The 12,371-nt window shown below is 17.2% G+C and overlaps 4 protein-coding genes across 4 annotated transcripts; 3 read left to right on the forward strand and 1 right to left on the reverse strand.

The window, feature by feature from the left end:
* Positions 1-521: 521 nt before the first annotated feature.
* On the reverse strand, positions 522-1,481 carry PGAL8A_00516700 (type I signal peptidase, putative; the record flags this gene model as incomplete). Its single annotated transcript, XM_028673998.1, has 1 exon — positions 522-1,481. One exon carries the CDS (start codon positions 1,479-1,481, stop codon positions 522-524), a length of 960 nt encoding a protein of 319 aa, XP_028530395.1.
* A 747-nt stretch (positions 1,482-2,228) lies between these two features.
* On the forward strand, positions 2,229-3,767 carry PGAL8A_00516800 (SNARE protein, putative; the record flags this gene model as incomplete). Its single annotated transcript, XM_028674000.1, has 6 exons — positions 2,229-2,267; positions 2,542-2,656; positions 2,937-3,200; positions 3,285-3,340; positions 3,463-3,525; positions 3,681-3,767. 6 exons carry the CDS (start codon positions 2,229-2,231, stop codon positions 3,765-3,767), a joined length of 624 nt encoding a protein of 207 aa, XP_028530396.1.
* Positions 3,768-4,781: 1,014 nt separating this feature from the next.
* Positions 4,782-6,037, forward strand: PGAL8A_00516900 (ras-related protein Rab-11A, putative; the record flags this gene model as incomplete). The annotated part of the gene is made up of 5 exons (XM_028674001.1): positions 4,782-4,821; positions 4,951-4,999; positions 5,231-5,655; positions 5,812-5,894; positions 5,984-6,037. The coding sequence occupies 5 exons, from the start codon at positions 4,782-4,784 to the stop codon at positions 6,035-6,037; spliced, it is 651 nt and encodes a 216-aa protein (XP_028530397.1).
* A 1,255-nt stretch (positions 6,038-7,292) lies between these two features.
* PGAL8A_00517000 (conserved Plasmodium protein, unknown function) lies at positions 7,293-11,204 on the forward strand (the record flags this gene model as incomplete). The annotated part of the gene is made up of 1 exon (XM_028674002.1): positions 7,293-11,204. One exon carries the CDS (start codon positions 7,293-7,295, stop codon positions 11,202-11,204), a length of 3,912 nt encoding a protein of 1,303 aa, XP_028530398.1.
* Between the last annotated feature and the right edge of the window lie 1,167 nt (positions 11,205-12,371).

A 12,371-nucleotide genomic window follows, 5' to 3' on the forward strand; every position in this document is an offset into this window, starting at 1 on the left:
AAAAAAAAAAAAAATAATTTTAATTGTAGACAAACTCATTTAAAACAATTCTTGTAAAATATATGCATGCAGTGTTACTTTAATTTATATAGATTATTTTTTTGTTAGTCTTTTTTTTTTTTTTTTTTTATTATTTTAAACTTCTAGTAAAATATAAATGTTTCAACTTACTATGTCTAAAAAACAATGTTCAATATTTAATTAGTAACTTTTTAAAAAATATTTTCTTTTTTATTTTACTAATTTAAACAACCTCAAACTTTCAAACATAAAATAAAGAAAAATACTCCTCTATTAAATATGTTACACTTTTATAATAAACATATATAAACTCCTCTTCACCCAACAAATAAAGATTTTAATTTAAAATAATTTTCAAAATATATATATTATTTTCACATAATTTATAAAAATCCTATTTTTATTGGAAATAATTCTTTTATTTTTTTATCTGTAGTTACTTGTAAGACCCTTTAATATTTAAGAAATTTTCTTTTACATATAATCATTATTTATTCTTTTTATTCTGATAAATATAAAAATCGAGATGATTCTATTTGATAATTTTTTTTACTATTGATAAAAGAAAAGCTTTTAAAAGGATCTAGTAAAAAAAATGCCTTACCAACTATCAAATTTACATGCACACAACCATAATTTCTACTATCAAATGAATCATTCTTATTGTCTCCTTCTATCCATACGTTATTTTTAGGTATTTCAATAAAAGAATAAAAATTATCAACATATATTTTATCCTTTTCTATTGCAATAATTCTTTTACATACTCTTTTATTACTATTAACAGGAGAAATTAATAATACAACATCTCCTCTGTTATAAATGTGTTTACTTTTTTCTTTTTTTTTTTTTAAATTTGTTATTTTTTCAGAAATATTTTCATTAAAATATATGATATTATTAAGACGAAACATAAATTTTATTATATTGTTGTATTTTTGTAAAATATATATATAACTATCTATATATATTTTATGTAATTTATAAAAAAACTTTAATGCATCATTACAAATATAAAATAAAATAACTCCATTTTTATCTATTAGAGGGTGCATACTTGAACCACTAGTGAGAGTCATATCAAAAAAATAATTATTTATTGCATATATAAATAAACTGCATAATGTTATTTTTTTAGTAAAATTTAATAGATATTTGATTTTTGTAAAATTAATATTAAAATTCTTTTTGTTTAATGCATTTATTTTAAAATTATTATTATTTCTTTTTTTTGATGGATACTTTCTTACTAGATTTACTCTATTTTTTGACTGTAATCCATTTTTATTTAATTTTATATTTTTCATATAAATTTTATTATTATTAGGTAGTCTATATTTTCTCTTATTAGCCTTATTATAACCTAAAGTATTATAATTAACTTTATTCTTATATAAAATTTTTTTCTGTAAAATTTTTAAGAAAGATATACTTTTAATGAAATGAGAATATATAATCATATTCATATTATTTCCATACAAATTGAATATATGAATATATAAGATATATATATTCTCTTTTATTTTGTTTATTTTATTCTTTTTTTTTTTTTTTGTCTCTTAAAAGCAAATATTAAGCACCCTGTGTTTATATTGGAGAAATTTAATTCTGAATTTGTTAACACATTTCACAATTTTAAAGAATGTAAAAAAAACATTAAAAAAAATACATAACTATAAAATATAATACATATATTAATTTTTATATATTACAATAAAAAATAAGCAAATAAATAATATAAATAATAAATACAAAAAAAAAAAAAATAAGTTATAAAAAGTCAAATTATTTCTGTTTAAAAAAAATAAAAAATATTAATATATATATATTTTTTTTTTTTTTTTTTTGTTCCTTTTTTATAATGAATTGATACAAAATCCATATATTTATTTGATAGTATTTCTTTTTATTTGCATTATTATATCTTATCTTAAAATTATTCACTTATTATTTATACTATATATATTTATATCTATTTAAAAAAAAATTATATTTAGTTTAAATATTCATTAAAATATCAGTTGTAGTTTTTTTTACTCTTTTACATTGTTGATTGTGTTTTTATAAAAAATATTTTTTATTTTATATCTTATTATTTTTGTTTTATCTTAATTTTTTTTTTTTTTTAATATTTTTTTATATTATTAAACATTTTTATGTTTAAACTATTCTAAAATATTTAATAATATAAAAAGGTTTTTTTTAATATGGAATTAAGTCATAAAAAATCTACTTATGATAGAAAAGTTAAATTAGTGATGCATATATAAATATAGAAATAATTTAAAATTTTATATAAACTTAAAAAATTATTGATTTATCTATTTCAATAAATACATATTTATTTATCTTTGAATTTATTTATTTTATTTTTTTTTTTTATAGTTCTAACTTCTAGATATATTTTCATTTTGAACTTTTTTGTTTTTATTCCTTGAATGAAAATCTGATATATTAAAAAAAAAAAAAAAAAAAAATGTGTTTTATTATAAATAATATACACATTTTCTATTCTTATAGAAAATAACTGAGATAGAAAAGAAATGTGAAGAAAGTTTAAATGAAATATTAAGATCAGCAAATGAGGCAAAAGAAATATCAAAAAAAGCAGAAGAAGAGTTAGAACATCAGACAGGTGAATAAATTATTTGTGAAAATTATGCAAAAACCAAAAAAATAGAAAACATATATGATTTTATAATGTTAATATACTAAAGAATAAAAAAAGAATAAGAGAAAAAAAAGAAAAAATATAAATTTTTAAGTAATAAAAAATGGATGCGTATTAATAGATATATATATATATATATATATATATATATATATATATATATATATATATATATATACATATAATTATAAATTTAAGAGTTCTTAAAATTTAAGAATTCATATATTTTAAAATTATTATTTAGAACAAATAAAACATATACACAAAGAAACTGAAGATATTCAAGAAAATTTGAAACAAAGTCAGTATCATTTACATGGCATAAAATATTGGTGGAAAAATATAAATTCTTTTTTAGGATTTGAAACATATAAAAATAATGAAAACAAAAAAACGAATAATAAATTAAATGAAACAAAAAGAAGTATTAAACTTAATGATAATAATAAAAATGTTAAAAATCATGATATTTATAAAAATTCAATGAAAATAGAAAACACATCAAAAAGTAAATAAATATAACTATATTTTGCAAATTTTATATACTTATAAATGTCTACATATATAATTTTTATTTTTGTTTTTTATTAAGGAAATGAAACATTTGAAGAAAAATATGAAAGCAATTTAAACTCATTATCTGCAGTGGTTCAAAATAACTCACTTTTTATATATATATATATATGCATATTTATATCATTTTATTGTATTATTTTTAATTTTTGATTAATTATAAAATTTTTTTTTTATTTCTAAAAATATATATTTAGTTAGATGAATTACATACTAGAGCTTTGATAATGGGGAATACAATAAACGAACAAAACAAAATGGTAAAAAAATAAAAATGAATTTTAATTCATGAGATAATTAAAACATTATTATGAAAATTCTGTGATTTTAATTTCAAACAAATTTACACTAATTAATATTTATAAGTATTTTATTATTTATTTATTTATTTTTTTTTTTTATTTCAAATTTATAGCTAAATGAAGTTAATGAAAAAATGGAATGTAACATTGAAAAAATTAGAGATCAACAAAAATTAATGAAAGAAATAATGAAAAAATAAAAGTTTTATATTTTTATTTATGAAGAAGATAGAATATTTCATAAGCGCACTTATACATGTTTCTTTTATATATTTTAAACCATTGTTATTGAATTTTATCTTTTAAATTTATAAAGAAAAAAAAAATAAATAATTGATAAATTTAATTAAAAAAAGTACAACTTCAATAAAATTATTTTTTTTTTTTTAGTATAAATATTTTTACATTTTGAAACATCATATAGTAATTGTTTTATATTATTAAAAATGTAAAAAAAAAAAAAAAAAAAAAGTGTTGAATTGTGATTCGTGTGCAGTTTTTTTTTATATTTAAAAAATGTGCTAAAGAAAAAAATAAAAAAAAAAAAAAAAATTCATTTATATTTCACAACAAAAAGTAAATATTTACATTTCATTGCAATCCTTGAATCTTAGAAAAAAAAAAAAAAAATTGTATATATGCATTTTTATTTGCATACATATATATAAGTATATATATAATAAAAAATAATGAAAAAATTAGAAAGATAAAATAATTTGGAAAAATGAAATATTAAAATTATATTAAATTATATACCTAATAAGTATTTATATAAATTATATAAATGTATATATGTAGTTTAAACACTTATATATATACTTTATAATTTTTACTTTATTTTATTTTACATTTATTTAAATATTATATTTTAATATTTTTATTAGGTTATTAATAAAGTAGAAAAAATGAAATATTACAGTTTAAAAAAAAAAAAAATTATAAAAAAAAACGAAATAAAATAAATACATATATTTGTATAATCTTAAAATCATAATTTTTACATTTTTCGTTGTTCCTATAATAATATTTATTATAAAAGCAACTGTATTAATATAAATAGATTTTTCATTTTTTAAATAATAGAAAATCATAATATAAAATAATATTATAAAAAATACATCCAGAAGTTTCCAAGTCTTATTTTTTTTTTTTTTAACTAATTAAATTCAACTTAAATATATCTCTTTATATTAAAACTAAAACACTTATCAAAAATGGCAATGAAAGAGGATTATTATGATTATTTGTTTAAAAGTAAAACCCATATATATATATATATATATATATATATTTATATCTGAAAGTTTTTTTTGAATTATTTTAAAAATATTTAAATACATAAATTTTTATCTTTTTTTTTTTTTTTTTTTTATTTTTGATCAGTTGTACTTATAGGAGACTCAGGAGTAGGTAAATCAAACTTATTATCTAGGTATACATCAAATAAGGATATTAATTAATTTAATTTATTTTAAAAAAAAAGAAAATTATCACATATTAAAAATGAAGAAATTGTTATGAAATGTTTATACAAAATGATTTAAGAAAAATATATAAAAAAACCCAGATTTAAAATGTTTAGAAGAAAAATATATTTTATAAATAATATAATAAAGTAAAAAAATTTATATAATTTCATATTTTACTTTTTTTTCTTTTTAAGATTTACAAGAGATGAATTTAATTTGGAAAGTAAAAGTACAATAGGTGTAGAATTTGCTACTAAAAGTATTCAATTAAAAAATAATAAAATTATAAAGGCACAAATATGGGATACGGCTGGACAGGAAAGGTATCGAGCGATTACTTCTGCATATTATCGAGGGGCAGTAGGTGCATTATTAGTTTATGATATAACAAAAAAAAATTCTTTTGAAAATATTGAGAAATGGCTAAAAGAATTAAGAGATAATGCAGATACCAACATTGTTATTTTATTAGTTGGTAATAAAAGTGATTTAAAACATTTACGTGTTATAAATGATAATGATGCAACTCAGTTTGCTAAAAAAGAAAAGTTAGCCTTTATTGAAACTTCAGCTCTTGAATCTACTAATGTAGAATTAGCTTTTCACCAATTATTAAATGGTTAAAAATATAAATATATATATATATTTTTGTATTATAGAAATTATTAATTACGAAATATTTTTTTATTAATTATTAGGAAATTTTAAAAAATTTTAATTATATCATATTTGTTTTATTTATTTATTCTTTTTTTTTTTTTTCTTCTTTTTTTAGAAATTTATAATGTTAGACAAAAAAAACAAGCTACAACAAAAGAAGACAATTTATCTATACAACCTAGAGGAAAAAAAATAAACGTCCTAATAAAAAAAAAATTGAAATAATTCATTTATAAATTTACATATATAACACCATTTATTTACATCTCATATTTTTTTTTTTATAGGTTGATGATGATAATGATCAAAATGATACAAAAAAAAAATCGAAATGTTGTTGATATCCTTACGAAATTTTTTTTTTTTTTAAATTCATATAAAAAAATTATAGACACCATTTTTTTTTTTTTATATTTGTTATTGTGATATTTTTTTTATTATGAAATATTTTTCACTTAATTATTTCATTTAGTTAATAAAAAAAGTATTATTAATTTTAATGTTTTAATATTTTTTTTTTTTTTTAAAATTGTTCCATCATATTTTGTTAACTTTTAGTAGAAAAAGGAATAACTAAATTTAAAAAAAAAAGATTTTAATTATGTTTAGGAGTATAAAAATATATATATATATATATATATATACACATTATATATATATCACTTTCATCTGTTATATTTTTTTTTAAATATTCTTTCCTAATTTTTGAAAGAATAATATTAATATATTTTTCGAAGAAATCACAAAGATAAAATAAACCTCGTGGTTTTTTTATTTTATTTCTTTTTATTTTTTCAATCGACTTAATAAATTTTAAATGAGAAATAATTACGTATATAAGTTTTATTTCTATTTATTTAATTTTTTTTTTTTTTTTTTTTTTTTTTTTTTTTTTTTTTTATTGTACAATTCTTATTTTAATGATTACTGTAATTTTTTAAAAAAAATACACATATGAATTTATTATCTATTAAAAAAATATATTACACACTTTTGCATATTTTGTCAATTCTCATTTTACTGCATATGTATATTTTTTTTTTTTATATTTATTTTTGTATTAAAATTTATTATAATTTTTTAAATAAAAAAAAAGACTACTACACTTTTTTGCAACTTTATTTTAAATATTTCTTACAATATAAGCTTTCGTAAAGAGTTGTAAAATATTATTTTTCCTATTGTGTATTATTTTTATTTTTAGGTTATTCAGACTTTTCTTTTTTCTTTTAAATTTAATAAAAAATATATTAAATTTACTTCATTTAAATAATGATAGAATGTGTTTTATATAAAAGTCAAAGAATTTTTTTTTGTTTTGTATTTTTGTGTTAATTTTTTTCTCGTAAACTTATGAAAATTTAATTGTTTCAAATAACTTAAGAAATATAGTAATCGTTCTAAAATTAAGAATACTAAAAAGTATATATGTTTGAAATACTTATTTTTATGAATTTAAAATGTTCAAAAAAAAAAAAAAAAAAATAAAAATAAAATAACCAAATATAAATATAATAAGTTAAAATAAAGTAATTCTCACTATAGTAAATATTGATAGTCTAATTTTTATTTGATTAAAAAAAATAACAAACAAAAATGGAAGAAAGGAATGTTCTCGAGTATGCTGAAGTAATAATAGACAGGCAAAGGGACAAGATTAATGAATTAGAAAAACAATTATTAGAACTAAGAAGTGGTAATGAAGAGTTACAAAAAAGTATTTTAAAAAATGTTGAAGAAAATAAATCATTAAGAATAGAATTAAACAGAAAAAATAACAATGACATGGTCTTAAGTATGCATATAAATAAGGAGAATGAGTTTATTGAAAAAATTAGTTTATTGGAAAATCAACTGCTTAAAAGAGATACACTTTTAGAAGAATTGAACAATTTGTTAAAAAAGAGAAAATATGAATATCAAATATTGTTACAAGAAAAAGACAATCTTAAAAATACCATTAACATATTGAGAAATGACATATGTGAAAATAGAAAAAATATAAAATTGAAAGAGCAAGAATTTTTACATAATGAAAAACAAAATGATAATTTTTTAAATTTATATAAGAATAATAATGAAGAATTGAATATAACAAAAAGGTGTTTAATACAAATTGAAAGCGAACTACATATGTATAAAAAGCAAAATGAGCAGCAAAAAAATGAAATTCAAAGGCTTTATAAAATAATTAACTGTATGAATAAAGAAAAAGCATTAATTCCTCCTATTGTGTTAACCTTACAAAATGATTATCAAAATAAAAAAATAAAAAATGGATATACAGAAATAAAAACCATTCAAGATCAGTATGCTAATAAAATTAAGGAAAAAAAATTAGCAAAGACAGAGATAATTAATGATAGCAAGCATCCATATGAAAAATTAGAATATGATGAAAATTTATTAAAATTAAATTTAATGCAATCTCAAGAACAGAAAAAGTTATTTAATAAAATATTAGAGACTTTGACTAATATACAAGAGAAAAAAATTATCCATAATGAATTTGATTTTTTTTTTTCATGCTTTGCTTTACATTTGTATGAAAAATCTCCAACATCTAAATTGATTTATGAAAGAAATAATTCATCAAATAACTCAAATAGCCCAACACTCGAGTCTACAGAAGGTGTTAACAATTATTCTAGTAACTCTTCCTACAACTCAATAGAAAAAGATACTTTTACGAAAAGAAAAAAAAAAAAAAAAAAAAAAAGAGGTAAAACTATAGCGAATAGTTTCTCATCAGTACTAGATGAAAATGAAAAAAAAAAAAAAAAAAGCTATAATGAAAATAACAAACATAGTATAACGGAAACGGAGAATGATAATAGCAGCATTGATTATTCGACTGATACTAAGACAAGTAGTAATAATAATTCTAGCTATTCTTTAAAGAATTATATGAATGATACTGATAATCCTCATTTAAAGAGTAATAATAAATATGAAAAGGAAAAAAGTATTTTGCTAAATTCTGCAAATTATAATGAAAGATTTATAGGTATTACAAGTCAACATATTTATATTTATAAAAGGAAGAAAGATGAAGAACCAATGTATATCATCAGATTACAAAACCTTAAAAATATTAGAACATTACTTAATAATAAAATATATCTAATAGAACATATTTCTTATGGTAATGTTGTAGAAAAGCATTATATTTTAATAAAAGATGACGATAAATCATTAAGAATGTTTTATGCTTTACAATATGCAGGATTTATTAAACAAGATATGGATATTTTGCATAAAGAAAGAAAAGATGAGAAATATACTTCAACTAAAAATTATTGTGATAATGAAAATTTAAATGAAGAACTAGAAAAAAATACATATATTAGTAAAATGAACTCAACTATATCAGAAATAAAAGTAGATATTTTTACACCTAATGGAATAGATAAAAATGGTAATAATATACCTTATTTATCTAATAACGTTATATTAAGAGGAGATTTTAAAAATAATAATTTAATATTTGTGAATTTAACAGATGATAATTACTGTATTAATTGTGAAGATTACACTATAAAATATAAAAATAACAAATATATTCTTTATTTTAATAATTATAAAGATCAACATATCATAATACCAAAAAGTAAGGAATGTACCGATTTTTTAATGAACATAATAAATCAATTGAATTGGGATAAATATTCTGAAGAAAATAAACCTAATAAAGTAATAAATACAGACAATTTCTCAAATTATCATGAAGCATCTTCACATATGTCTGGAAGCTTTATAACAGGAAAGTATGATTATGAAGATAAAAAAAAATTACTAGAAATAGAGAGAGAATCTGGAAAAGAAAGTGGAAAAACAAATGAAAATGAAACGTATAAAGAAAAAGAATATGAAAAATTAAAAGAAAAAGAATATGGAAATTTAAAAGAAAAAGAATATGAAAAATTAAAAGAAAAAGGATATGGAAATTTAAAAGAAAAAGAATATGGAAATTTAAAAGAAAAAGAATTTGAAAAATTAAAAGAAAAAGAATATGAAAAATTAAAAGAAAAAGGATATGAAAAATTAAAAGAAAAAGAATATGAAAGCAAAAAGGATGACTCATCATCATATTCTAGTAGTTCAGATAAAAATGAAGATACCTTTATTATAAAAAACAATACTTTATATATATCAAAAGATGGATATCCTTTTAAAAAGAATTTAGTGAGTTTTAATGATGAAAATGCTATTAAATTTATCAATGAGGATTTGACAATATTAAAAAATGATGATCTTCAAGAATTAACTATTATGAAAAATAAAAAAAAAAGAAATGAAGAAACTTATATATTCCATTATCCGAAGAAAGAAAAATATGATCATTTACTGAATGAATTAAGTAAGAATAACTTTAATGTAATAAATAAGGAATTATATGACAAAATTAAAAAAGAAGAAAAAGAAAAAGAAGATGAAGAAAAAACAAATGAAAATTATAAAGATTCTGAAGAAAAAAATGAAGCAGAAATAGATAAAAAAGAAAAATTATATCCATTTATGGAGAATAATCAAGTTGTTGTTATTGAAAAAGGATCATTGTTAATTTATAAAGACTATGGTAATGAAAATTCTGTTCCAATAATGAAATTTTTCCCTGAATCTTGTGAAGTTCAAGCAAATGAAGTCAATGGAGAAATCAGGATAAAAGATACATCAAATAATACTAATGAACGGATTGTTCTTGATTGCTTAAATAAAACTGAATTTAATAGATGGAAAACAGCTTTAACTTTTGGTGGATTTCTAAAGGGACAAAACGCCAATAACTCTTTTATGAATTTAAAAAAACATATTTTTTCAATAAATTTATTCGATAATTTTGATTTAAAAAGCCTGGTCAAAGTTGAAAATAATTTCTTGCATATATATCCAAATAGTAATTTTATTAAACCATTATTTTCCTTTGATAGGGAAAAAATAGAATTAATAATGATATCAGAGTTACGAAAAATCAGAATATATTTACAAAGGGATACACAATACGAACAAAGATATGATATAACAATTGCATTAGCCCGTGATTTTGCAAACTTAAAGGAAGAGATAGAAAAAACTGATTTTTATCCAATGAACAAAAAAAAAACACAAAAAATTAAAAAACCATTTGTATTATGTAAAACCAACATTATTGCTATACATAAAAATAAATATACCTTAAAACCAGAATTGATACTAGAAAAAAAAAATTGTACAGTTAAAATTGATAAAAATAATTTTACTATAACTTTCATAATCAAAAATAAGTTAAGTAAAACTCCTGAAGATGTAAAAAGTATTACTTTATCTAATTCAGTGAACTTTAATAAATGGATAGTAACTTTAAAACTTGCATCCTTTATATCAATGCAACACAATTTTGAGGATAATATTTCATTTCCTTCTATTTCTTATGGACATACTTGTCCTGAAGCAACAAGTCTATTAAAAAAAAATAATTCTATATTAAATTTTTTTAAAAAAAAAAAAAAAATACCAAATATTAGCTAAATTTAATAAAAATAAAGATAATTTAAAAAAAAAAAAAAAATACACTGAAAAAAATTAAATTATTAGTATAAAGTTAATAATAAGTAAAATGTATCAAAACTATAATAGACAGGCTTTTGATATTTTTTATTTTTTATTAATATTGTTGTATATATATTATTTAAAATTCTCATAACATTAAAAAAAATTATTATATTGTTTTTATTAATTTGATAAACATACCAAATCAAATGTTTCTTTATATAAATGAATACATCAAAATTTTAATTTCTCAACAATAAAAAAAAATGTTATTTTAATATTTTAGTTATTTAAAAAATGATATCAAATTGTAAAGCTGAATACTTATTTATTATTATTTCAAAATGACTTATTTTAGAATAAGGAGAAAAAAAAAAAAAAAAATTAGTTCAATTTTGATGTATGATTATATAATTTTTTTTATGTGAATAAATTTCAAATTTACTATTCTATATATATATATATATATATATATATATATATATATATATATATATATATTTTTAATCATTATAAAAATGTTTTTAATGAAAGCTATAAATTTTATTTGTTTTTTTTTTTCTTATTAGTTTCAAGTATTTTTCTTATGTGCGTAAGTATATTTCACATATTTATGTTATACATTAATCTTTTTTTTTTTTGGATGTAATTTCGTTCTCTTTTTACTGTAATATTATTCTTGTAAATCTTATTATAAGAACATTAAATAAAATTAAATATCTCCAACACATCAATATTATTTTATCAACTTATTTTTTAATAATTTTGCTTTTCTCTTTTATTATCAAATATTTGAAATTTTCCTTAAGAATAAAATACTATTTTAAAAAAATATTTTAAAAGAATGATTTTTACTTTATTATAGTTTTTATTTTATATTATTTTTTTCCTTTTTTTTTTTTTTTTATATATTATATGAAAAAGTATAAATTTTATTTTTATAATTTATTTAATTACTCATAGTTAAAATCTAAACATTTTTTTTTTTTTTCTCTATTTAAAAAATTTTAATTTAATACTCTAAACGAATTTATTTCATAGCGACATATTATTTTATTTATTTAAAATTTATGTTTTTTTCTTTTTTTATATTTTAATTGTAATGAAAAAAAAAAAAAAAAAAAAAAAAAAAAAAAAAAAAAAAAA

Source organism: Plasmodium gallinaceum (genome assembly GCF_900005855.1).
Source record: "Plasmodium gallinaceum strain 8A genome assembly, contig: PGAL8A_v1_152, whole genome shotgun sequence".
NCBI classification, from domain to species: domain Eukaryota; phylum Apicomplexa; class Aconoidasida; order Haemosporida; family Plasmodiidae; genus Plasmodium; species Plasmodium gallinaceum.